The sequence below is a fragment of the Panicum virgatum genome, chromosome 9N, assembly GCF_016808335.1.
Source record: "Panicum virgatum strain AP13 chromosome 9N, P.virgatum_v5, whole genome shotgun sequence".
In the NCBI taxonomy this organism is placed as follows: Eukaryota; Viridiplantae; Streptophyta; class Magnoliopsida; order Poales; family Poaceae; genus Panicum; species Panicum virgatum.
The window spans coordinates 60,408,175-60,432,155 of record NC_053153.1 but is presented as its reverse complement, the minus strand read 5'-3'; the positions used below and the strand labels follow the sequence as shown (position 1 = coordinate 60,432,155).

The window sequence follows — 23,981 nt, the reverse complement described above, 5'->3', positions numbered from 1 at the left end:
GTGCGTCCCCTTCCTTCAGTAGGCGGGAAAAATCCCATAGGAGTCTGTTGAAGATGGTGCTTGTAAATCACACGCAGCCGTCGGAGGGCTTTACGGGCGGCTTTCCGGTAGGTGTCAGGGAAACGAAATCCAGTTGTGGAGATGAACCAGGGATCCACATCAGGGTAGTGGGTGCTCTTTCCCATGAAAATCATTACGTCGCACCGAAGAGTGCCCCTGGAGTCGTACTCCCGGTAGACGTACTCTAGTGGGTCCACCACTCCAATGCGTTCCAGGCTGAGTATCAATAACTTAGGAAGGCCGGGCTCTACGAGACAGATTCCGCCAATCCATCCATTGTCAGCCATCTGTAACAGGGCAAGAACCAGTGGTGAGTGTTTGTGTGAAAGAAGGATTAAGGAAAGAAAAGTCCTAGTGTGAAAGGGCCAGAAAAAGGGTTTTGCTCCTAGGGTTACGTCCTACGGCCAACCTACAGCTCAGATACCACCTGAAGCGTCCCCTCATGAGAGAAGACTTAAATGTGATACAAACATCAGTCCCAGGAGGCTGATGACACATTTATTACATCAGATGGTTCATCACCGTACAACTCTACGCGGTAGTGAGTAGAGAAGTGCCACTATCGCGAGGATTACAACCCACACCCACACAACGATATTAAATATAAAAAGGGGGTCATCAAAGTCTTGCGCCATGCGGTATCTCCTGCGGGTGACCCTAATCCACAGGCAAGGCTGGGTGCAGGACGGTACCCTACTCAACGTCCTCTGGAATGAAGTCGGGGTCTTCCTCTGTAAAAATTAAGAATGAGGGTGAGTACAAACATACTCAGCAAGTCCAACCACACCTACGGAGCGGGGGGATAAACAGAATATAATGCACAGGGTAAATCAAGGATAAGGCTAGGGTTTGATTTGCGGAAAGCAATATTTTATGCAGGGGTTCATTTGAAAGAAAGCATTTTCCAAAACTAGTTTTCTTGTACCGAGTAACACGAGGGGTTGATCCACACAGGATCCAAGTTTTAAGCTGCTACCAAACTCCTCATCCGCCGTAGCACACGGCACAACTGCCGGACACATTTCCAAAACAACTCATGCCAGCCCATCCCACAATAAACACTAGTTATGCGACCACACCGTAACTCGCCCAGTACCGTGGGCACGACTATTCGAATAGATTCTTAACTCTGCAGAGGTGTGCAACTTTACCCACAAGCGGGGTACCGCAACTCGATCACCGTAGTGTCGGTGCAGATCCCAACAAAGCCATTACCCACCTTAGCTAGACCTGACTAGCCATCACGGGATGCACCAAGGGTTCATTGACCTATCACAGAGGTTTTAACCGGGGCATAAGTCACACAGAGCTAATCCCTTCTACTTGATCACCTGTTGCTCTCAGCTCTCCTGATGGCTATCAGACTAACTAGTGGGGTTTATGCTAAGTCGTTGTCCATACAACGGTCGAGTAGTTTGCACGATAGTGGAGTTAGGTGAGATGACACATCAACTCGGTCCTTAATTGTGACAAGATGGATATCTCCCTTCCTTGCTCTGCCACACAGGCACGAGCACACCAATCGGCAAATCATACAGAAATGCCATCCATCCCGTCTAGACTCATCTTTCGAAGTTCCACTTTTATCCCTTCCCACACACGCACACCTTTTCTTTGTAAAACAAGTTGTATTGTGTATAAGATCCTATGCGTTCGAGCAGCGATTAACGTCCAAACAAAGCACATTCAGACATTAATTTAGGTGGTCAAGGAATGGTTATAACAAATCAAGGGGTGGCTATCCAACCGTGTTTTCAGCAGGCAAAACATATGCAATTTTGTAAAACAGGCCAATAGGTTGTGTTTATAAAAACTGGGACAAAAGCATGCATCAAAGGATGGGATTGAACTTGCCGTCTTCGAAGCCTTCGGGGAGGTCCTGGTCGAAGCACTGTCCTTCGGGCTTAGGGTCGCGGAACTGGTCCTCGTTCGCTGCCTCGCAGTACTGCTCGTCAATGGGCTCTCCTTCGTTCACACCGTGGTCTACGATGCATACAAACAAACACACAATCAAGCAAAAGTTTTATCGTTGAGCTCGAATCGGAAATAATTATGATATGGAGATAGAAGTGATATTTTCAGGTGGTTTCTTATTGGCACAGCCAAAACTATATTAGAAATGGTGTGATAAAGTTTCGGGTCGATCGGACATTATTTGGCGCATGAAATGATAGGTTAACGGGGTGATTGGGGTCTACACAGGGGTCCAGGGACTTGTTTATAACTAATGAAAGGACTTGATTAGAATTTCGGGGAAGGTTTGGGTTATTCGGGAAAAGGGTAGGGTTCTATTTGTAAATAAGTTATATAGTGGTGGATTTGTTTGGAAATATAATAAATGATAGGGCTTTATTTGCAAAAGGGCCAAAGGTGGAAGGTCTCTTTAATGAATAAAAGAGAGGGGAGGGGGTTTTGAGCTAATATGCCCCCCTCTCTTCTTCCTCCCGACCGCAGAACAGGGGAGGGGGCCGTGCGGCGCCGGCGGCGGCCAATCCGGCCGTCCAGGGCCATGGCGCCGCTCGGGCCTAGGGGGAAAAGGGAGAGGGAGCTGCGGGGGATTGATTCCCTGCCTCACCTCGGGCGGAGGTGGCGCGTGGCGGCCTGGCCACGGCTGCCAGCGTTGGCGGGTGGAGGCTCTAGCAGCGGTGGGTGGAGGCGCTAGCAGCGGCGGCGCTACAGCTGAGGAGAAGGGGCTAGGGGTGGCGGTGTGGCTCGTGGTGGTGGGTGTGGTGCTCGGGGGGCTCTTTATAGCCGAGGAAAGGCGGTGGGGGGCGGGGCGTGTCGGTGGCGGCCGGCGAGCGGCGCGGAGCGCCTTTAATGGCGTTCGGCCAGTCGCGTGCGTCGTGAAGCGGCGTGCAGGCGGCGAGGATGAGGCGCAGGACGATTGGACACCTCGGGCAGGCGGTGAGCGGCGCGGGCGAGCAGTGCACGCGCGTGCGTGGCCGGCGGCGAGAGCGGGCATAGGGCGGGGCTGTTGCGTACGGCACGCTGCGGCGTGCGCACGTGGGTGGGGTCGGGAGCAGTGGCGAGTGTGACCGGGGCGGACGGCGAGCGGCGCGCGTCGCGTGGCGCACGCGCACGTCGAGGCGGCGAGGAGGCTCGGCGTGCTCTGCGTCGTTGGCGACCGGCTGAGCAGCGGCGTCGCGGCGGCGCCCTCCACTGCACAAATTGAGTAGCCCACAACCTTCCCCACCCTGCACTGGTCCTCCCCGGCCCGAAACCCCTTTCCCGGAACCACTAGAGCGCCGCCGCGCCGTACCGCACCCTCTGTCGTGCGCCGCCCCACGCCGGCGAGGCGCCTCCGAGCACTCCAGACCCCACGAAGCCCCTCTACAGGTGCAACTCGAGCCCCTCTAGCTCCTCCACCCCCTAGCCCTCGCCGCCAGCGAGCCTGCCGGCGAGCCTAGTGGCCGGAAATGGCCGGCGCAGCCCCTCCCCTGTTCTGTCTCCGGCCAGGGGCTGGGTTGCGAACCCCAATTCTTTTTAGAGGCCTTTCTGCAAAACCCAGGGACTTAAACATAATATTAGATTTGTTTTTAAATGTTTGCAGTGAATTTTTAAAATCAATAGAAATTCGTAGAAAAATCCTAAAATAGTAAATAAATACTTTTTGGAATCCTTATCAAAATCCTAGAAAAATAGATTTATGTTTAATAGTGCATAAAAGACTAGTTGTTCTTACCTTTTTAATAACTGATGTTTGAAGCCAAGTCATGCTATGGAATTTTTATGGTAGAATATACATGTGATTTTAGTGTTACTATAAAAATTTCATGGTCATTTCTCATGTTTAGCTATAGTTTTAATTAAATCTTGTTTTATGCCTAGTTTAAATAGTTTTATTTCTTCAATCTGTCTAATGTGTTTCATGAGTTGAAACTTTTACAGTACCTTTAATTTGGTTCCTAATTACTATAGAAAAAATTTGAGAATTTTTAGTTGAGCCCAACTTGCCCAAATGATTTTTATTAAGGAGAATTGCATTAATTAGTGAAAAATAGGTTTTATGTAGGAAAAAATCAGATATTTTTTACTATAGACCTTAATTGAATATCTGAGCATGCCTGCAAATGTTGAGCTTCTGAAACTTAGTAGTTTACTCTGTATAAATTTATCTTTACACATGCTTTAGAAAGGAATCTTATTTCTCATGGCTGTTGTATAGCTCTTCTAGTTCTGAAAATTTTATAGCAAGCTCATCTTAAGGAATCCAATCTTTAGTTAAAATATCATTACGAGCACTTACATTCCCTAGCCTGGAGAATTATTTTTGGGTAGAAATGTTTTTTCTGTACTAATATAAAAGAAAAGCAACACACCCAGCTCTTTTATGAGTTAGTATAGATAAAATTCCTACTATATAAATGACTGCCCAACAGGATGAAAAAGAAAGTAGCAGCACCCTCCAACTTGAGTTTGGTTGACCTCCATCTACGTCAAGAAATAAATGCATTATATTCGTCTCATACATATGCATTGTTGCATTTCATTTAGGTACGATAGATAAATCACGTGAAGGATGTGACGTTGGAGCCGAGCCAGAAGACGGTGAATGGTGAACACATCTAGAAGATGGATGGATGGATCCCGATGTGCATGACCGAAGGAAGATGCTTGCCGAGTAGTTGTTCTCTAACTAACACTGACCTAGTGTTAATCCCAGGCAAGCCCCGGAGCATGTCCTATATATTTTAAATTTATGCAACTTATTATTATTCCTATCTACTTGCGCATTTAAATTTACAGGAGTTGCTTGGAACCTTAGCTGCATGATCCTACGTACCTATGCTTGAACACTAGTATGTGTAGTTCACTAGTTGGCTAGGCTAATGGTTCGGTAGAAGTCGAGTGATTTTCTGTCACTCGCGAGAATTATAGGAGTTGAATGTTTACTATATGCTGCAACTATAAGGCCTACGGGCGGGGTCAGGGCACTATATTTCTGGATGAGACCCCGTCTGTTTAGTGAAAAGTTGATAAGGTCGCAGTGTGTGGTAGTGGTGGTTAAGCGTTTGAACGTACTAACCACATGCCGAGAAATATGGTAATCAGTAAGCTTAAATACTGGATTGCACCGAGGCCGGAACATACTCCCCACCGTCTTTGAACGGTGTTCTCATGCGGCCACATGCCGGTGCAAGAAGGCTCACGACCCGGCGTCATACCGTGGCGTGGATTCTTGTAGTCGAGGGCGGTGGGCCTGTTTCGTGCAGCGGGAATTGAAGGGAAAACTCGCGTGGGCGAAGCGAGACGTCGATCCCCATGCGTGTGTGTTAGGTCTGCCTGACCAGGTTAACAAATTCGATTCGAATCGTCCGCTTCTCATGGTTTGTGACTGTTTAACCCTTTTGCCACATAGAGTAAGAAGTGAAAGATGATGATGATGATGAATATGGTTGGTTGGATGATGAAAGATAATTGTTTCCCACCATGTATGCTATTGGATAGATACTCACCTAGAATGATTAATTGAACTAGAATTTGGAAGCTAAAACCAGAAATTAAGGATCTACTCTTTACTATTTTTCGGCAAAACAAACCCCTCAAGCCAAAAGCCTTACATGTCCAGATTAAGGGCTAAGTATACCCTTAGTCGGGTAAGCTTTGCTGAGTATTAGTATACTCAGCCTTACTTGTGGCTTTGTTTTTCAGGTGGTACATCGGAGGTTACGGTTGACGTCTTGTACGAGCTTCATCATGACGTCTGGTTTCGACGCTAGACTATCGTTCGTTTTACGTTAAACTTGAACTTTGTTGTACTTTTATAAATTCAAACTCGGTTTGTAATAATAACAATCAGTTTTCATACTCTGTACTGTAAAATTTGTGGAATGTTGCATTCTCTGGACTGCTTTGTCGATCCTGTTTCAAGTGGTTTAATCGGGATTTTACCCGACAGCACTGCCAGATTACTCCGTTTTAAGTGCGTGTTAACCCTAATTACCGTTTCGGTGATGGTTAGCGCACTTAAGCCGGATTAATTTAGGCGGGACTGCCACAGCATGCACCTCCGTGCTACCCTGCTTTGCCTTGGGCCCCGCCGCGCCGCCGCAGCAGCTCTGTCCGGCCACCGCTGCTTCACCTTGGGCCGCCGCTGCCATGGCCCTCGTTCCGCTAGCGAGGAGCCGCCGCCCCTGCTCCTCCCTCCCGCGGCAGTCGCGAGGCCCGCCGTCCGCGCCGCCGGGCCGGCCCATTGCCTCGCCTCGCGCAGCTCGCCTGGGGAGGGAGGAGGCCCCTCGCCGCTCCGGGTGCCCGGCGATCAGGGGGAGGAGGCGTGCGATTCTGGATCTAGAAGAGGAAAAAATAAGGAAAGCGCTGATTGCGGCCGGCGCTCGCTGGGTGAAGGCGGTGATTGCGGCGCAGGCGGGTATCCGGCGGTGGCGCAGGCGGGTATCGTGGGCGTGGGTATGCGGCCGGGTAAGCGAGAGGCTCGGTGAGAAAAGAAAATCGATAAGAGGCGGAATCATCCTGCAAATAGTGTTTTTTTCAGTCCACTCTTGGTTCGTCAAGCATCCAGCCCTTCCACGTGGGCCATTAGGAGGGATTTTGTGAGGGGTATAGGTGGGCTAATGTTGGTACAAAATGTATTAGAAAATTTCATCATTTATAGTATAATCCTAGATAGATATTACTGTAGAGTATACTGGGCAGCGAGGTCTGTTTATTGCCAAATCCTTCGCCCCGGACAATTTCCTTTTTAATAAATAAAAAAGGAAAAGAAAAATCTCCTCAACTAGGCTGCGGGCCCCAGCAACAGCCCACGCCTCACAAGTCACGACCAGGGTTTTACTTACCGACCGGTCCGGTACCGATATACCGGTCCAGTTTGGCCGGAAACCGGTCGGTACCGGTGGAAGTCAAATTTGAATTCAAATTTCGCAGTTCAAACGGTTCGTACCGGTATACTGGTCGGTTTGACCAGTAACCGGTCGGTTTGACTGGTAACTGGCCAAATTCAAATTTTTATCTTTTTTGTTTAAATTCAAATGCCCGCAAAGTATACTAAATGAATGTTTGTATAACATGTTTTATTCTAAATGAACCCTCCAATTCTTTTTTTACTATTTTTACATTGTATTTGTATACTTTTGTATGCACACTTTTTTTGTTTTACTTCAAATCCCCGCAAACTATACTAAATGAACGAATTTTTGAGAAAATTTGACACCATTAGAATCGTCGCACCTTGAAATATTTTTAAGATTTTTTTATTTTTTTGAATTTAAATTTAAATTTTGAATTTAAGCCGGTTTGATACCGGTCCAAACCGAAACCGGACCACGACCGCCCCACAGGCCACAGCCGACGCGGCAGAACCAGAGGCCGCCTCAAGATTCGTGCGGCCGCGCAGCCTCACGGCCCATCGACGCCATCACCGTCACCTTCCTCCCTCTCCCCTCAAGCCTAGCTAGGGCTGCCTCCCCCTCCCCGTACCGTACGCCGACCCGACGCCACCAACCTTCCCCATCGCCTCCACACGCACCCCCGCCGCCGCCTCCTCATCGGCCGGCGGCGAGGGCGCGCCGTATCCTACCCACCCCATCAGGTCCTCCGGTGGGCCCCGCCCCGGGCGGCGCGTCGGGGGGTCGCGGCTTAGGGTTTCATGCGCCGCGCCGGCCGCCGATGTCGCACCCCGGCAAGTTCGTCTCCGTCAACCTCAACCGATCCTACGGCCAGCCCGCCCCCTCCTCCCACCATGGCGGCGGTGGTGGCCGCCCCTCCCGCCCCGCCGGCGGCCACGGCGGGGGCATGGTGGTGCTCTCCCGCCCGCGCGGGGGCGGCTCCTCCCTCGCCAAGCCGCAGCCGCCCAAGCTCTCCGTCCCGCCGCCGCTGAACCTCCCGTCGCTCCGCAAGGAGCACGAGCGCTTCGACGGCGCGGCTGCCGCGGCGGGGGGCGGGGTCGCCTCGGCCCCGCCCCGATCCGGCGGGTCTGCCGCCGGCTGGACCAAGCCAGCCCCGGCGTCTGAGAAGCCTCCAGGCTCCGCGGCGCTCCCCGGCGGGGCCCCCAGGCCACCATCCTATGGCTTCGTGGAGAAAACAGTCGTCTTGCGCGGGGAGGACTTCCCGTCCTTGAAAGCAGCTGTCGCGCCGCCAACACCTCCACAGCCTCCGCAGCGGCAGAAGGATGCTGATGGGGCACGGCTTGCCACACCTGAGGCGCGGCCTGGGTCCCTTGGGATGCGGCCGCAGGTGATGCCCTCGCGGGCCACTGAGCCACTGGCCTCTGCTGGAGGCTTGGGAGCTGGTGGACGTGCTTCTGCGGAGAGGACGCAGAAGCCTGATCTGGGGCCGCTTCCGATGGTCCGCCTTAGGTATGATTCTGAGTGGGCTGATGACGAGCGTGACACGGGGCTCAGCCTTCCAGAGCGGGACAGCAGGGAGAGAGGATTTGGCAGGACTGAGGCCATGGTTCCAGGGCATGACCTTTACGGGGCAGTGAGGGAGCCCTTAAAAAAGGAGCCATTTGGGAGAGATGTGGCTGCAACAAATAAAGAGGCTGTCCAGGACGGGTTATTGTGGCGATCTCCTATGTCAAATCAACACGATAGAGATCGAACAGATGGCCGACCATATAGTGGAGGCAGAGGAAGCAGTGGACAATCGTATCGGGAAAGCATAGTTGCTGGTGGCTCCAAAGATATGTGGAATAATAATAGGGAGCCTCTTATGCGTGCGAATGGACAAAATGGGGTTGAACAGTATGGAGCCACACGTGTTGGGGAAACTGCCAGCGACCGTTATGGTGACAGTTCAAATAATTGGCCTAGGTTGAATTCTTTCCAGAACAATGTTGTTTCTAAGGCGCAGCCTTTTGCTGCTAATAAAGGGCCTTTAATTAACGATCTGGTGGCAAAGTTTGGTAGGGAGAAGCGGCACACTGGTTCCCCTGTTAAACCTTTAATAGAAGATGGTGGTTTTGATAGCATTTCTGCCGTTAGTTTGACTGCAATAAAGAAGAAAAAAGAAGCAGCCAAACCAGCTGATTTTCATGACCCAGTAAGGGAGTCGTTTGAGGCAGAGCTTGATAGGATATTGAGGGTACAGGAGCAGGAAAGACAACGTGTAATCGAAGAACAGGCAAGGGCCAGAGAAATTGCCCGGAAGCAAGAAGAGGAGCGGGAGAGGCTGATAAGAGAGGAGGAGGAGAGGCAGCGTCTGGTGGAGGAACAGGCAAAGCAGGCTGCTTGGCAGGCTGAGCAAGAGAGGCTGGAAGCTGCCAGAAGAGCCGAGGAGCAGAGAATTGCCAGGGAGGAGGAAAAGAAGAGAATTGCCTTGGAGGAGGAGCGGCGTAGGGAGGCAGCACATAAAAAACTCCTAGAGTTAGAGGCAAGAATAGCTAGGAGACAAGCAGAATCAAACATTGGTAGTGCAAGAGACGGGCAACTTACTGTCAATGATGAATCGACTCCTGGAGATTTCAAGGACAGGGATTTGCCACACTCAGCTAACTTTGGTGACAGAAAGGATATCGACAGAATAAGTGAGCACATCAATACCTCTGCTCCACTTGTGTCCTCTAGTCTCAACAAGTACAATGAGACAGTTCCAAGGGTGCACACTCTTAGGGATGGACACTCTTCGCTTATTGACAGAGAAAATGCATACTATGGTTCAAGGGCTGCATTTCCAGAACAAGAGAATGTTCATCACAGTCCACGGCGTGACCCTTTTGCTGCAAGGAGGGGAAATTTCCCTAAGAAAGATCTTAATGATGGATTTGGGAATGTGTCGGTTAGGCCATCTTCAAGAGGTCGAACATCTGACTCTCCATGGGCAATGGAAGACTTCCGTCATGAAAAGGTTCCACAGTGGGATGCACCTAGGGAGATTGACCGTTTTGACAAGCAATCTGACTTTAACACTGAGCTTTTTAACAGTGACATGTTTGGAGATGTGGCTTTGCTGCCTAGTAGTTCTCATGAAAGCCCCAATGCTCAACAAGGAGATAGGATGTTTCAGAGTTCTGACTTTAATGAATTCTCTGCTTTTACTAGACCCCGTTACTCTATGCGACAACCACATGTTCCCCCGCCCCCAACTGTGACCTCAGTGAACAGAAGTTCAATCAGTGCTTCTGCTCAACATCTCAATTCATCCTTCATGGATGGTGGGATGGGAGAGAATTCTGGTAGAGATGATGAGCAAATTATGCAGGGTCAGTATGGAAGTGCATACCAAGAGGCATCTCGCCAGCGTGGGATACGACCTGACCACATTAATGAACACCAAATAGAGGACAGAAAAAGCCCTGTATTGGGTTCACAATCTTCTCTTTCTGTTTCAAGCCCTCCTAGTTCACCTCCACATGTTTCACATGACGAGATGGATGTATCTGGCGATTCGCCTGCATTACCGACTTCTGCTGATGGTGAACGAACGGTGCTGTCTGACAGTGACCATGCAGTGCTGACTCTAGACGCAGCCAGTGCAAGCAGAATTGCTGCATCAGGAGTGTCCCACTTGGAGGATGATGAATGGTCAAGTGAAAACAATGATGTTAGGCAAAAACAGGATGAATATGATGAAGACGATGAGAGCTACCGGGAAGATGAAATCAACGAAGCTGATGGAGAGAACCTAGACTTGGACGATGAGTTCTTGGAGGAGCATAATACATCCGTAGAACTGGAACCAGTTATACTTGGATTTGATGAGGGTGTGCAGGTTGAAATTCCCTCAAATAGTGAACTTGAACTAGCTTCTATGAGGAGCACTGAAAGGACAATTGGAGTACATTTAAGCTCAGGTGTTGCAGAGCAAGATAATGCCAGTGGTTCAGTTGTCCATTCTGACCCTGTTACTGAAGCAGAGAAAACACTGCAGGCACTGACTCTTGATCATGTAAATGCCCTGACAGAAGACAGTAATGGAGAGCGATCCAGTAGCTTAGTGAAACCTGCTTCAAGTTCCCAGTTACCTCAGGCATCTTCAGCAGCTGCTACTACGTCGTCAGCTTCAGCAGTAGTTGGGCAGAATGAAGTACCTGTTAGCCTCCAGTTTGGTTTGTTTACAGGGCCTCCTTTAATACCAACTCCGGTTCCAGCCATCCAGATTGGTTCCATACAGATGCCAATCCATCTCCACAATCAGATTAATCCATCCCTGGCCCGTATGCACCCTTCCACGACCCCTTTATATCAATTTGGCCAGTTGAGGTATGCCTGCACTGTTGCTTCAAGTGCACATTCTCAGGCCGTCCCACTTGCACATTCTTCTGTACCAGCTCAGCGTACATTGAATCAGAATGCTTCCAGTGTTCTACCTGAGTTAATGGATCGAGATGCACACCAGAATGTCCCAAATCAGGGAGTCTCATCTACCTTTATCAATAAATCAGCAACACCTACAGCCAAGCTTCCACATGTAATGGGCGATTCAAATTCTCAGTATCTCAACAGTCCTGCAAACAACCAGACAGCTGCTGTGGAGGGATTTCATGGCCAGGTGGACAGACAGCCTGTTGGAGGTACAACTCCCAGTGAGAGGGATCAAGATCTCTCTTTGAACAGGACCTGCAAACCTACCTCTGAGCACATAGAATCTTCTCAGTTTGGTTTGGAGGGGAGAGTCTTGAATGGTCCAAAGCCTCCAGGTGCTGTCTCTGCTGGAAGGGGGAGGAGATATGGATATGCTGTTAAAGACATTAACATGAGATCAACTGGTTCAGTTGTTGAACCTGCTCATAAAGATCCCAGAGGAGGATTCCAGAGGCGGGCTCGTAAGAATGTAAGAAGAACTGAGTTTAGAGTTCGGGAAAATGTCGAGAAGAACCAAAGCGAAGTTTCTGAGTCATTTGCCCATGGTGAACAGGATGAGAGGCCATACTCCAACGGAACAGCAAGAGATTTTCCAGTGAGAAATGCTAACAGAAAGGAACTTGATACAATTAAGTCATCTAGGATAAATGAAGGAAGTGATCATAGTGCCTCATTTAGAAGTACACATAAGGCTCCTTATGAAAGATCACATGGTGGGAACAAGAAATCAAGAACAGGTGCTATTCCTGAAGGAGATACTAGCTTGTTGCAAGCTGGAGCTGTACGTGTTGTTAAGAAGCAAGGTATTGAGGTCCCTGTTGATGCAGATGGCTTCATTGAAGTAAGGTCCAAGAGGCAGATCATGAGTGTCCGGCGAGAACAGAGGGAGAAGGAAAATAGATCCAAAATGAGGACGACAAAGGTGCCTGTCTATCATGTTTCATATGCTTAAATTTCTGTCTTATTTGTTTTTGCCTTTTTTCAGTTAATTAATTCTTTGATGTTTTAATTCAGGCTCCCCGCAAACAGCATAATGTTTCTCTACAGAGTTCGGTTGCTCCTAGCGTGAATAAACGGACAGCTACTTTGGGTGAAGTTGCAAAGAAAGTTACTTCAGATTCTGCCATCACAGAAGGAAGGATTTCTGACTACGCTGAATCAACAGTTGCTAGCAATTCTATGAACCCCATTGGGCCACCTTCAACCAACACAGAAACTCATACAAACTGCTACACCAATCAGTATGTAGCTTAATCATTGTCAAGTTTTCTTTACTAATTAAGAATATTCATTAAGATTTCACTCACAAAAGCTTTTACAGGACTATCCAAATCCAGGCATCCTCTGACTTGGTCACATCCAGTCCTTCTGCAAAGCTTGTGAGTGGCTTATCGGAAGACAAAAATAAAGGGACATCGATTAATACTCCATTTAACATGGTTTCCTGGGATAATTCACAAATGAACCAGCAGGTAGGTTGCTTTTCTCAAGGTTATTTGTGTTCCAATGGGGACAAGTTGGATATTCTCTAAAGAAAATTTTGCATTCAATATCTGTTATTGATTTTCGATGTCAGAATTATTTGTGTGAATGAATTGTACATATATGTTCACTCCCAGTGCATCTTGGTGTATTTGCACTCCTTCCGTCCCATGAAAAAGTGCAATCTTAGCATTTGGGAAAAAAATCCCGCAAAAGAGTGCAATCCAAGGAATGGGGCAGCAATTACTGCCCAATTTAGCGGTATGATTTGATTTGCATGCCAAAAGTAAATTTACTCCATGATTTTAGGAAGTCTAGTTAGTTGCATGCAGTCAATAATGAGGGTATGGAGGTCATTTGACACCACCAATCTGTCTGACAAAAAAATAGGATTGCACTCTTTGTGGGACTGAGGGAGTATTTTGTTTTACATGGACCCAAACCAGATATCTTGCTATTTTTAGGAAAATTATGAACAGTTAAACAGTTATTATGATTTATGCCCTAGTACTTCCATGATCCAGGGACTGTTTTATCCTTAATTTGTACAAAATCATTAATGAAAACACTAGAATAGGAAAGACCAGGAGTCTCATGATAAACATCACGAGACTACAATGCTAAGTAACCATTTTTCGACGAGTTTCATTTTTGTTGTCTTTTCCTTATATTTGCTGTCTTAAATGAAGATGCTGGTGGAAATGCTCTCTGAAATCCTAGACTATAAATAGACCACCAACAGAGCCCTCTAAGTTAGGGTGAGCTAGAGATGAAACCCAACTAGAGCTGCCACCAAAGTAGGTTTAAAAGTAAAAAAAAAAGGTTTTAGTAGCAATATGGCAAGGAGATTGATAAGCTAAGTCATTGTCTGCGCATACGGATTGTGATTTCCATATGCTCCTTTACAAGGATGTTGTTCAAGTAGCTAAGGGCGTGTTTGGGACTGCGATTTCTGCAGCGGCGGCTACGGAAAGCGAAGAATCCCGCCGAACGCCTCGCGACAGACGCGCTTATCTCCATCACAGTCGCAGACGGCAGCTCATTTTTTTAACTGGACGCCGCTTATGCAGAAAGCGAGGGAATCTAGGCTTATCTCCATCGCAATTTTGCGTATCGCGCGACTGGTGGCCACAGAAACAAACGGCCTAAGTTTAAGTAAAAGAAGATAGATCAACAATCCTAGATTAAATGTGACCTTTTGAAGTTCTAATATTTCTTTTTTGGCTGCATGCAGTTTAAGTAGTTCGTATTGTAAACTGGAGTGGGTTCTGGTCCTTAACTCCTTATGATCAAAATTTTTATGCTTTTCTGTCTCACAGTGAAGCTCAAACACATTTCGTATTGGAATGCGCAGATTGAATAAAATTGTACACTTCTTCTGGATTTTCAGGCAGCTACTTTTTTTTTACTGTCTTGCATATCTAGTCGCTGGACTATGCTTAGCTTAACTCTCTGGTCTTTATAATTTTTTTGGCAACTTGTTCTTATGTTAGGTTATGCCATTAACTCAAACACAACTTGAAGAAGCTATGAGACCAGCTAAATTTGAACAGCAGGCTGGTTCCAGCTTTTCTTTGGAGTCGAACAATGCTTTGCCTCCAACAGTAACCACAGAAAAGGCGTTCCCTTCATCCACTAGTCCTATTAACTCCCTTCTGGCTGGCGAGAAAATTCAATTTGGTAAGCACTTCTCATCAGTATTGTATGATGTCACTCATGACTTGACTTACAATGAATAACAATAATGCTCAGGGGCAGTAACCTCACCAACCATGCTACCCCCAGTCAGCCGAACTGTTTCAAGTGGTCTTGGAGCTCCAGGTTCATCTAGGCCTGATATGAAGATTGATCGAGGCTTGCCTAGTGAGAACAGTGGTCCTGATAAGGTGAATTCTAAGGAATTGTGTCCCAATACCGAGGATGTGGAAGCAGAGGCTGAAGCAGCTGCTTCTGCTGTGGCTGTGGCAGCTATTTGTACTGATGAGGGGTCTCCAGCTGATGCAACTACAGCATCTGCTCCAGACAACAAGAGCTTTAGCAGCAAGGATCTCAGTGGGTTAACATCAGGAGGTATTGTCTTGACATTGTTCAATTACTTCAATTAAAACATTAACATTTGTCTATGCATCTATATTTATATTTTCTATGGACAACTGAAGCAGGGGCAATAACAGGCCAAGCCGGTCAATCATCCACGGAAGAGCCACTCTCAGTTGCTCTTCCTGCAGACTTGTCAGTTGATACTCCATCCATGTCCCTTTGGCCTCCTCTAGCCAGTCCACAAGCATCAGGGCCAATGCTTTCTCAGTTTCCTGGTGCACAGCCATCCCACTTTTCCTGCTTTGATATGAACACGATGTTAGGAGGGCACATTTTTGCATTTGGGCCGAGTGATGAATCTGCTGGCTCTCAGGGTCAGCACCCTCAAAGAAGCAACGCAGTGCCTTCAGCACCATTGGGAGCTTGGCCGCAATGCCATTCTGGGGTAGACTCTTTCTACCGTCCACCAACTGGGTTTGCTGGTCCTTTCATTACTCCAGGAGGAATCCCAGGTGTGCAAGGTCCTCCGCATATGGTGGTCTATAACCACTTCGCTCCAGTGGGACAATTTGGTCAAATGGGCCTTGGTTTCATGGGAGCTACGTATATCCCTGGTGACAAGCAGCCTGATTGGAAGCAAAACCAAGGGCCACCTGTTGTTGGTGTAAGCCAGAGTGATCCAAACAACCAAATTATGGTGCCTGGTCAAGTTAACCCTTCCAGTGTTCCTACTCCAGTGCAGCATCTACGCCCAACTTCTATAATGCCAATCCCATCTCCACTGACCATGTTTGACATTGCTCCTTTCCAGGTATGCATTAGTAGTCCTAGATACATGCCAACGTTAAATTTTTATATTATGATGTTTTCACCTCCATTTGTGATGTAACTAACTCTGCTCGCTCTGTTTTTCCAGGCACCCACAGACATACAGATGCATACATGTTGGCCACATATGCCTGTACCGCCTCTACACTCTGTTCCATTATCAGTGCCACTTCAGCAGCATCCAGTAGATGGTACAGCAGCGCAGCAGTTTGTTCATAATGTTCCAGTAGACAACAAGGCAAGTACAAATATCCGATTCCAGGAGCCCTCTGCTTCTACCGTGCCATCAGATGGCAACAAGACCTTCCCAAATGCAGCTGCCACTCAGTTCACATATGGGTTGGGTCTTGTCGAACAACCAACATCCAGTAGTTCAAGCTCCCAAACAGTTCAGCCTTCTTCATTTGGCCAGGCAGGCGTGATCAGCAATGAAGTCTCAACCAGTGCCAAAGTCATGGTTAGAGCGACCCCATCGAAAGTGAACCCTGGGACTGTAACAGGGGTGGCTAGCAACCCCAACGGGTGCCAGGTCACCAACATGCCCTCTAAGACCCATCAATCGTCATTGTCATCAGACCAACAGTACCATCAAGTTAGCAATCAGGATCGCAGAGCCCGTGCGACCCAAAAGACTGGTACTAACAACGAGTGGCAGCGGCGATCAGGATACCAGGGGAGGAATCAAGGTTCTGGTTCTGACAGGGGCCCAGGCACTGGTAGGATGAAGCAGATCTACGTCGCGAAGCCCTCAGCTACAAGTGGCCATGCCCCATCAGGCTAGAGCAGTTGCTGCTCTTCACCGAGCCTGCTTCATGCTGTAGAGCTCAAATCGCCCTTGGCATCAGATACATGCGAAACATATTTTCGCTTCATCTGTCTATTGTGGCTAATTTGGTGATTATGCCCTGTGCTGGTTATGTTTTCGGTTCGTTTTCACATAGAAGAAAAAAAGGGTGCTGTTGCAGTGCCGAAAACGTTTGTGGCGATACATGTCATGCCTGGATAAATTTTGCAGCCGATGGAATCGGCTGCCCGTGTAACTGGTGTGTGATGTCAGGATAACTATTGTTTATTATTATTATTATTTGTTGGCCGGCTAAGTGGCCTGGACAGCCTGGGGGCGAGGAAATGTATCGTAGGATGTGTTGGTAATCCAATTTGGTACCATCTTATCGAATCATGCATCTATGTTCCTTGAATTTTGATGCTAAAATCTCAGGTTGCTGTAGAATGTCCGATTGAAATCATGTTGAGCTGTGTTTTCTCTCTTTCGCATTTTAGATGCGTTCCCAGACAGGCTAAAAAAGCAACCTTTTAGGATCTGCAACAGGTTAGATCCACAGACAACACAACCAAACCACATAAACTGGCCCTAAGGAGAGAATTTGGCAACCTGTTCACTATCACTACTTAAAAAAAACTCATGTCATTAGGAGGCCAAATGAGCTTTGCCGAACATCTTTACATAACGGAGCACAACAGCTGTTAATGGACAGCACCAGCTGCTGCAGTTAAAATCTCTGGACTGGAACCTCCCCGTCTTCCTGGCAATCCTGGATGATCTTGCAGGAAGCAGTAAAAAAACTACAGCTTTCTCTGTACCAGATGTAATACACGAGACTACCTTATCATCTCACTACCTAGAGATGAGCAGACTTATATCTGTACAACAAACTTCATTACTACTTTTTCTTACAAACTTGCAGCTAGTTTACATGGACCGTCACTTTGATCCCTAAGCTTCCCACGACGAAGGGGTCCTGAACCATGAAAGACCTGCTAATGTAAACTTATACCTCCAGATGGGCCGACCTAATAAAAAAATATGGATGGATTTGAACATGTTGACGAGTGAAGAGTATAAACAGGATGGAAATAAAAAACTCAGAATCCAAACCTTGGCTGTACTAGCAACTTTTTGCTGGTTTTCGCTAGACCCTCTGCCTTTTTTCCTGCTACCTTCAGCCTCCGCATCAAAGTTCTGGTCTGATGACTCTGAAAAAGCAGGCAGTTTTTTAATAGTAAACAAAGTAAAAGCAGCAATACATGTTGTATTAGTCCACAATAAAACAAAACATGAACAGGCCATAGGCCACCTACCTGTTTTCCAAGAAAAGGAATGGTCATGCTGCCGGGAGCGGAAAGCAACAGACCCTCTAGAAGTTCTTTGTCTTGAGTGGTAACTAGTTCTATCTTGTTTTGGACCATTAGTTGATGCCTCATCCATATAATAGGACGAACCCCTAGAACAAGGTGAACCAATATACCCAACCTCTGAGAATCTTGATTCAGCTTCATCAACCCCGATCATCCCCCAATATCCTTGGCCCTGAAATTTTGTTACAGAACAGGATGGCAGTTTTACAGAGAACAGAACACCCTTGATACGGCTGCATATATGATAGAGTAGTGAGAATTTGTTGCCAATACCTGATCATATTTTGTGTTTCTACCATTTCCACTATAACAGGTGTGTTGCCATACACCTGAAGTTCGATGGAATGACTCTAAAGAATTGATTTCCCCATTACCACTGTACAATTGATTAACAAACGATTCCTCCAATGAGGTAATGTAGAGCATGTGCTTCTCATCTGTCCATCCAGTCGATGAACCTATATTCGACATGTCCTGGTATAACAGAATAAAGTAAACCTATTAAACTCAATGGCATCCTTCAATTATCTGATTTAATACAGGGAACTCATATATTTAGCAAACAGTATTGAGGTCCAGTTAGAAGATCTGAACATTGAGAATTCCTCCCACCATTCAAGTATTGAAATGAACTACTAATTAAATGCGAGTATATAATATGTTTGACACAAAGTTTTGGCCTCGTGCGGTATAATAAAGACCCTGGAATCCATGATTGTCAAAGTTGACATTGCTTTAGCAGTCACTCTACATCTGGAGCCATGAAATGTTCTGTTCCAAAATCCAAACCGCTTCTGTGCTGTGTTACATGGACACGGGTGCGGGTGTCGGAATCCGACTCGGGTGCGGGTGTCCGATTCGGCAAATCCTAAAAAACAGGATTCGGAGATTCGTCTGGGATTCGTCTAATATCTTTTTTATTTTTAAATTTTACAAATAAATATGCAGAGACTGGACTGAAAGTTAGACAAAAGGCCCAAAAGGCCCAGCCCACTGGTCATAAAAAGGGAGAAAAAAGCCCATTTGAAGGCCCAACTCTCCACATTAAAGCCTCAAGTCATGAAAAGGGAGAAAAAGGCTCGTTTAAAGGCCCAGCACTCAACAGTTGTACCCTCAGACCATCTCCCGCATCCTCTCGCAGCTTCTCTCGCACGCCGCCGCCAGTTCGTCTTCCTCTCTCTCCCGCACACGGCGCTCGCCGCCACCAGTTCCTCTTCCTCTCTCTCTCGCCGCCACCAGTGCCTGCTGCTGCCGCCTGTTCCTCTCCCGCACGCGCCTGCCGCCGCCTGCGCCCTCCGTCCGACGGCCCGAGGCTGCTCCTCCCTCACCAGTGACCTCCGCCCGCCTAGGGGTCCGCCTACCCCCATAGGCGAGGTAGAGGGTGTCCGATTCGCGATTAGTCGCGCCTAGGCGTGCCTAGGCGAGCGCCTAGCGGAACTATGGCGGCAGCTGCGGCTCGGCGGGCGCCAGACGAATGGCAAGCGCAACTGCAGAGCTCCCGGCAGACGACGGGTGGACGGCGGATGGGCGGACGACGAGCGCAGCTGCCCAGACATGGCTGCGGCGTGTCTGGTATGCGTCGCATCGCGTCCGACGCGAATCGACGCGCGGATACGCGTCGACGCGCCAAAATATTTTGGACGCGCGTGTCCCGGTAACACAGCTTCTGTGCGGTTGCATAAGGTGATCAAATTGAGCAGTTACATTACATGGCAACATTGCCTTCTTATTTCCTAATAAACCCTTAGTAAACGCTGGACACCTCAGACAGGTTAACTCGGTCACTGTTCTCAGTTGGACCTATCCTCGAACTGATGCTTTGTCTCGTGAACAATCCACAGCCAAACCATGGAGGCTGCTATTCCAGTGAGTACCCATGGAAATAACTAAAAAGGACTATTAAAACTAAAAGAGTGGAACATGAAACAACTATCAGGTGCCAGATTGACAAAAGTACAAAACAACACATCTAACTAAGATGCACTATGAACAGCAAAAATAAATCTAAACTTATCTATAAGCAAAGGAAGCAGAGAACTATATCTAAACAATAAATTATAAGTGACTTTAGATGGTGATTATTCTACTCAGGCACAACATGACATCACTATATTGCACGGAAACAATCAAGCTGTCATATCATTTTGGTATCAGACAATTGGAAATGATGAAGCATATCGATCAAACTTACATTCAAGTAAAAGATCTCTTCCTCCAAACAAAAGAAAAAGGTAAACACTTCTTTCACTCCTCGACAAAAGCTCTGAGTTTACTTGCCCCATCTGTTATTAGCTGTTACAAAGTATATTCCATTTGCATCAGGGAGGTGGTGACTCGGTACAAGAAGAGAACCACTTTGATCCTTAATGTTAATGTTACTTAAATACAAAAGAAAGGTAACAATTTGAGGAGACATGTAAGAACAAACAAAATTTAATGTAGCTAACCAGAATAGACCAGAACAATACCGGTAACTGCCCGTTACGACTGGTTACCAATCATACCGGCCTGGACAGGTCTAGTAATCTGGTTTTCAGTTGCTTGATTTGTAATGGTACCCATTTCCCCCTTTATTATCTAACTGCAGCCCAGCACTCTTTGTACTTATCCCAAAATGTTTTTTGTGTCATGTATAAAGGAGCAAACATGGAACAAACCAATATCAGTAAGCCAATACAGTCATCATGTCGGACTCGCCCCTACGTTTTTACACCCCCTTGGTTTCATCAGGAAGCCACATGAAGCCAACTGTTACCCTACCTTAGTTGCGAGAGTTCCTGCCAAAAGTTGACCTAACATTTGCAACAAAACCTAATGCAAAAGTAATTTCTAACCTCAGGACCTTCAACAATAACTTGGCCGTGGTTACAGTAATCCTTGAGACAACTACACGAATTTGCTCTCAGGAATCGATAACAGCTGACTTGGTAACGACTGGAAGGCTCGAAAGCGCAAGCAGGCAGGCAATTAGCTACATTCGGGCAGCAAAAGCATTCTGCTTTTGGATGCGGGGTTGCGGACACAGCCACGAACAAACCTTGTAACGATCCCCATCCAGAACCTCCCTACCTCTATCGTGCATCTTCCATTTCTATGTCTGCAGTTGATTCTATCCGCAACGCACACTCCCGAGTCCGGAACCAAACCGAATCAAGTGCGTGGTCGTGGAGCAAACAAGACGAGGGTGGAAGGGAGTCAAGGTGGTGTGCTCCAGCTAGCAGGCCTCGCGTGCTGCCGGAACGGAGCCGAATCTAGCTGGTGTGGTCATGTCGCACGCGCACTCGCAGGGCCATACATGGTCAGAGCAACCGAAGCGAGACAAACATTTCGAAGTCGGCGTGGAGCCGAAAGGAGCGGAGCCGGCACCCCTCGACGAGAAATCGAAAGAGGAAGGAGAGGCGAGGAGCAAGGGATTCGATTAGATTACCCACCCCAAAGCGCTGCGGATCGGTGGGCGGCCTCTCCCCCATCGATCATCCCGCTCCCTCCCGCACGCCCGACAGGATGAGCAGCCCTGCACAGGAGCGCGAGCGTGAGGACGGCGTGGAGGGGGGGCGGGGGGATTCGGCGACGGCGAACCCTCGCGGCGCCGGCGACGGACGCAGGCGGCAAGCCGTTGCTGGCGACGGGGAGGGAGGGAGGGGGCGGCGGAGGGGAACGGCCGGGCCCGGGGGGGCTCCCTTTATCCTGCGTGGCAGGGCCGCTTTTCCACGTGGGCGTGCCCCGCGGCTGGTGACACCTGGCGGATATATCTGATGGGCGGACGGACGGGCGGATGGATGGCTACGTGGATGCACGGACGCCCACCGGACCGGCCGCACTGGCGCGCTGGTGGATCCCGTGTGGGCTATCTGTGAAGCGGCCGAACCGAACAGCGTCCGCTGCCACTACCAGGATCAGGCGATCAGCACGAACCGGAGTAAAATGTTAAAGGAACATACAGTCTCAGTTCCAGATGTACGAGTCATTCTAAAAAAAATTTATGATAAAAGTAACAGGAGTTAAAATAACCATATTTTATCTCTATTTATTATTTGGCACTAATTAATCAGGCTGATCCGAAGGCTCAAATTGAAGTTTGCACGTTTTGCACGAAAAAATTAGTTTGCATTTGATATATTCTCTTAATTGTTTGCATTCATATCCTACTTTCTAAATAAGGGAAAATAGTTAATTTCTAGGATAAATTTTGAATCCTAGAAGGCAAAATAGCTATTTTGATCCCTCAACTTTATTGTAAGGGTCTAATTTGTCCCTCACCTTTCAAATTAGTCAATATAGTCTCTCAACTTTTATTTTAAAGTTATACTCGTCCTTATACTAATATTATAATCTATAATAATATGAGATAAATGCAAAAAGTTCTTTTTACCCTTGGCTTCTTCCTCCTAATTCCCATTGCGCCCGTAATACAATGCGATGCATGAATAAAGAAAATTCTATGTTCCAAATTTAATATTTGTGATGTTCAGCTCCTAAAATATATTGATGCTCATGCCACTATACTGATTTGCTTGCATTAGCTAAATATTTTTTAATAGTAACAAACTGTTGAAGAATTTAGAAGGGGAAGGAGACAAGGTTTTTTGCATAAATATCATGTTATTATGGAGTATAATATAGCACAAGGATAAGTTTGACCCAAAAATAAAAGCTTAGGTATTATATTGGTCTATCTGAGAGTCGAGGGATGAACTTGACCCTTAGATCAAAGTTGAAGGACTAAAACACCTATTTTGCCATCCTAGAATGATTTACTTTTTAAGTACATATATATTAAAAGCATTTTGAAGTGGATTTTATCCATCAGAACAATTACATAGCTATATGCCATTTTGGCAACCATCTACATGAAAATATTAAAAGTACAGCTCACGACATTACATAGCTGCTTGCTGGCTATCTGGCTATTGGTCCATTAGCGTTGAATCTCTCTATTCATGTTCTTGCTTCTTGCTGGTTATTGATATGATGATTTAGCTTTAATTTGGGGAAACTATACTGGATTCAAGAGGTTGCTCGATTAGTATTTAACAATTTGGCTTTAATTCGAGGAGGGCGCAGAGGCGACGGGCACAACGCTGGCGTGTGTGATGCCGAGCAAGAGGTACTCAACCCACTCGATGTCGCCGTTGCCACCGACTTGCTTGCTGCCGTCCACGAGCATCGGGGCCTCCGCCTCCTCCTCGCCCTGCGGCCGTGCGAAGAACCGGACGCCACGGCCTCCGCCGGCACGCCGTGGCCTCCTCGGTGGGATTCTAATTTGAATTTTGAATGGTGGATGGATCATGGATGGATCGATGGATGGGGCGCTCGCCCACCCGTGGCTCTGCCGGTGGAGCCAAGATGGCAATGTGGACACTATTGTTTTATTAGTAGAGATTAGTTGTAGAGAATGGATAAGAGCTCCGTTGGAGATGCTCTATTTGATGCCATGCCTTAATTATTTTCTTGTAAAAGTAAATCAGGTCGTGGTTCTTAATATTTGATACTTAGTGGCGGAGGCAACGGTGGGTCTGGGGGGCTCCACCTGTCAAGACCGCACCGTGAAGCCGTGTTCATTGGGTGGAAACGTACTGTGTAGCGCGCGAAAGAAGAGTGACGCTGTGTGTGGGCCCTGCGTGGCAGTGACTGGCCGGGGAAATATATCCCGCGCCATGTAATCGTGCGAGGACACGTATCTACTCTGTTTTCGTTCCCTGAATCGAATCACCGGGGCGACAGGGTCAGCTGTCCGCCGCCGCTACCGAATCCGAGCCTTGCCGCACTTCTCACGCCGCGGCGATCACCGGCGGCAATGGGGGTGTTACAAGTGGTATCAGATTCACTCCTTCCTCGGTACGCCGCTGCTCTGATTCTCTCGTGCGTTCGTCCCTGACCGTCTCCGCCTCACCGACGCACTCGGTCTGCTCCGCCGTGGATCGCTCCAATTCCGGCGTCCTCGCCCCGCCCACCGGCTCCCAGCCGACGGCGGCCACCGCTCTCGCCGGTTAGCGCTCCTGTGCCGTCGACCACCTCCTTCGCGCCGCTTAGGGTTGTAGATCGGGAAGAGCATTTTTCAGACCATTCGCAGTTCATTGGCATCACAGGCGCGGCGACGAACATTTCGTCGCTGTTCGTGGGTTTTCTTGGCGATTGATGTATTCCTTCGGCTTG

The 23,981-nt window shown here is 47.8% G+C and overlaps 2 protein-coding genes across 5 annotated transcripts; one reads left to right on the top strand and one right to left on the bottom strand.

The window, feature by feature from the left end:
* The first annotated feature begins 7,407 nt into the window (after positions 1 to 7,407).
* On the top strand, positions 7,408 to 16,867 carry LOC120687622. 2 transcript variants are annotated; one of them, XM_039969646.1, is made up of 7 exons: positions 7,408 to 12,240; positions 12,333 to 12,559; positions 12,640 to 12,790; positions 14,294 to 14,480; positions 14,553 to 14,870; positions 14,963 to 15,651; positions 15,757 to 16,867. In XM_039969646.1, exons 1-7 carry the CDS (start codon positions 7,684 to 7,686, stop codon positions 16,447 to 16,449), a joined length of 6,822 nt encoding a protein of 2,273 aa, XP_039825580.1. In that variant the 5' UTR covers positions 7,408 to 7,683; the 3' UTR covers positions 16,450 to 16,867. The 2 variants fall into 2 exon arrangements, with proteins under 2 accessions (XP_039825580.1, XP_039825578.1); XM_039969644.1 differs by having other exon boundaries at positions 7,447 to 12,240; positions 14,960 to 15,651.
* A 174-nt stretch (positions 16,868 to 17,041) lies between these two features.
* On the bottom strand, positions 17,042 to 21,518 carry LOC120687623 (cold-regulated protein 27-like). Of its 3 annotated transcripts, none has more exons than XM_039969648.1 (6): positions 21,405 to 21,518; positions 21,257 to 21,339; positions 18,099 to 18,299; positions 17,769 to 17,997; positions 17,566 to 17,663; positions 17,042 to 17,480 (listed from the first exon to the last, which is right to left on the bottom strand). In XM_039969648.1, the coding sequence occupies exons 2-6, from the start codon at positions 21,293 to 21,295 to the stop codon at positions 17,448 to 17,450; spliced, it is 600 nt and encodes a 199-aa protein (XP_039825582.1). In that variant the 5' UTR covers positions 21,296 to 21,339; positions 21,405 to 21,518; the 3' UTR covers positions 17,042 to 17,447. The 3 variants fall into 3 exon arrangements, with proteins under 3 accessions (XP_039825582.1, XP_039825583.1, XP_039825581.1); XM_039969649.1 differs by adding an exon at positions 20,017 to 20,117 and having other exon boundaries at positions 21,257 to 21,486; XM_039969647.1 differs by having other exon boundaries at positions 21,257 to 21,486.
* Between the last annotated feature and the right edge of the window lie 2,463 nt (positions 21,519 to 23,981).

Coding starts and splice junctions, on each gene's coding strand:
- LOC120687622 (XM_039969644.1), top strand. CDS start 7,684: ATGTCGCACCCCGGCAAGTTCGTCTCCGTCAACCTCAACCGATCCTAC. Junction 12,241..12,332: donor CCAAAATGAGGACGACAAAG/GTGCCTGTCTAT, acceptor GTTTTAATTCAG/GCTCCCCGCAAACAGCATAA. Junction 14,481..14,552: donor TGGCGAGAAAATTCAATTTG/GTAAGCACTTCT, acceptor AATAATGCTCAG/GGGCAGTAACCTCACCAACC.
- LOC120687623 (XM_039969648.1), bottom strand. CDS start 21,295: ATGGGGGAGAGGCCGCCCACCGATCCGCAGCGCTTTGGG. Junction 17,998..18,098: donor GAAACACAAAATATGATCAG/GTATTGGCAACA, acceptor ACAAAATTTCAG/GGCCAAGGATATTGGGGGAT. Junction 17,664..17,768: donor TTCCTTTTCTTGGAAAACAG/GTAGGTGGCCTA, acceptor CTGCTTTTTCAG/AGTCATCAGACCAGAACTTT.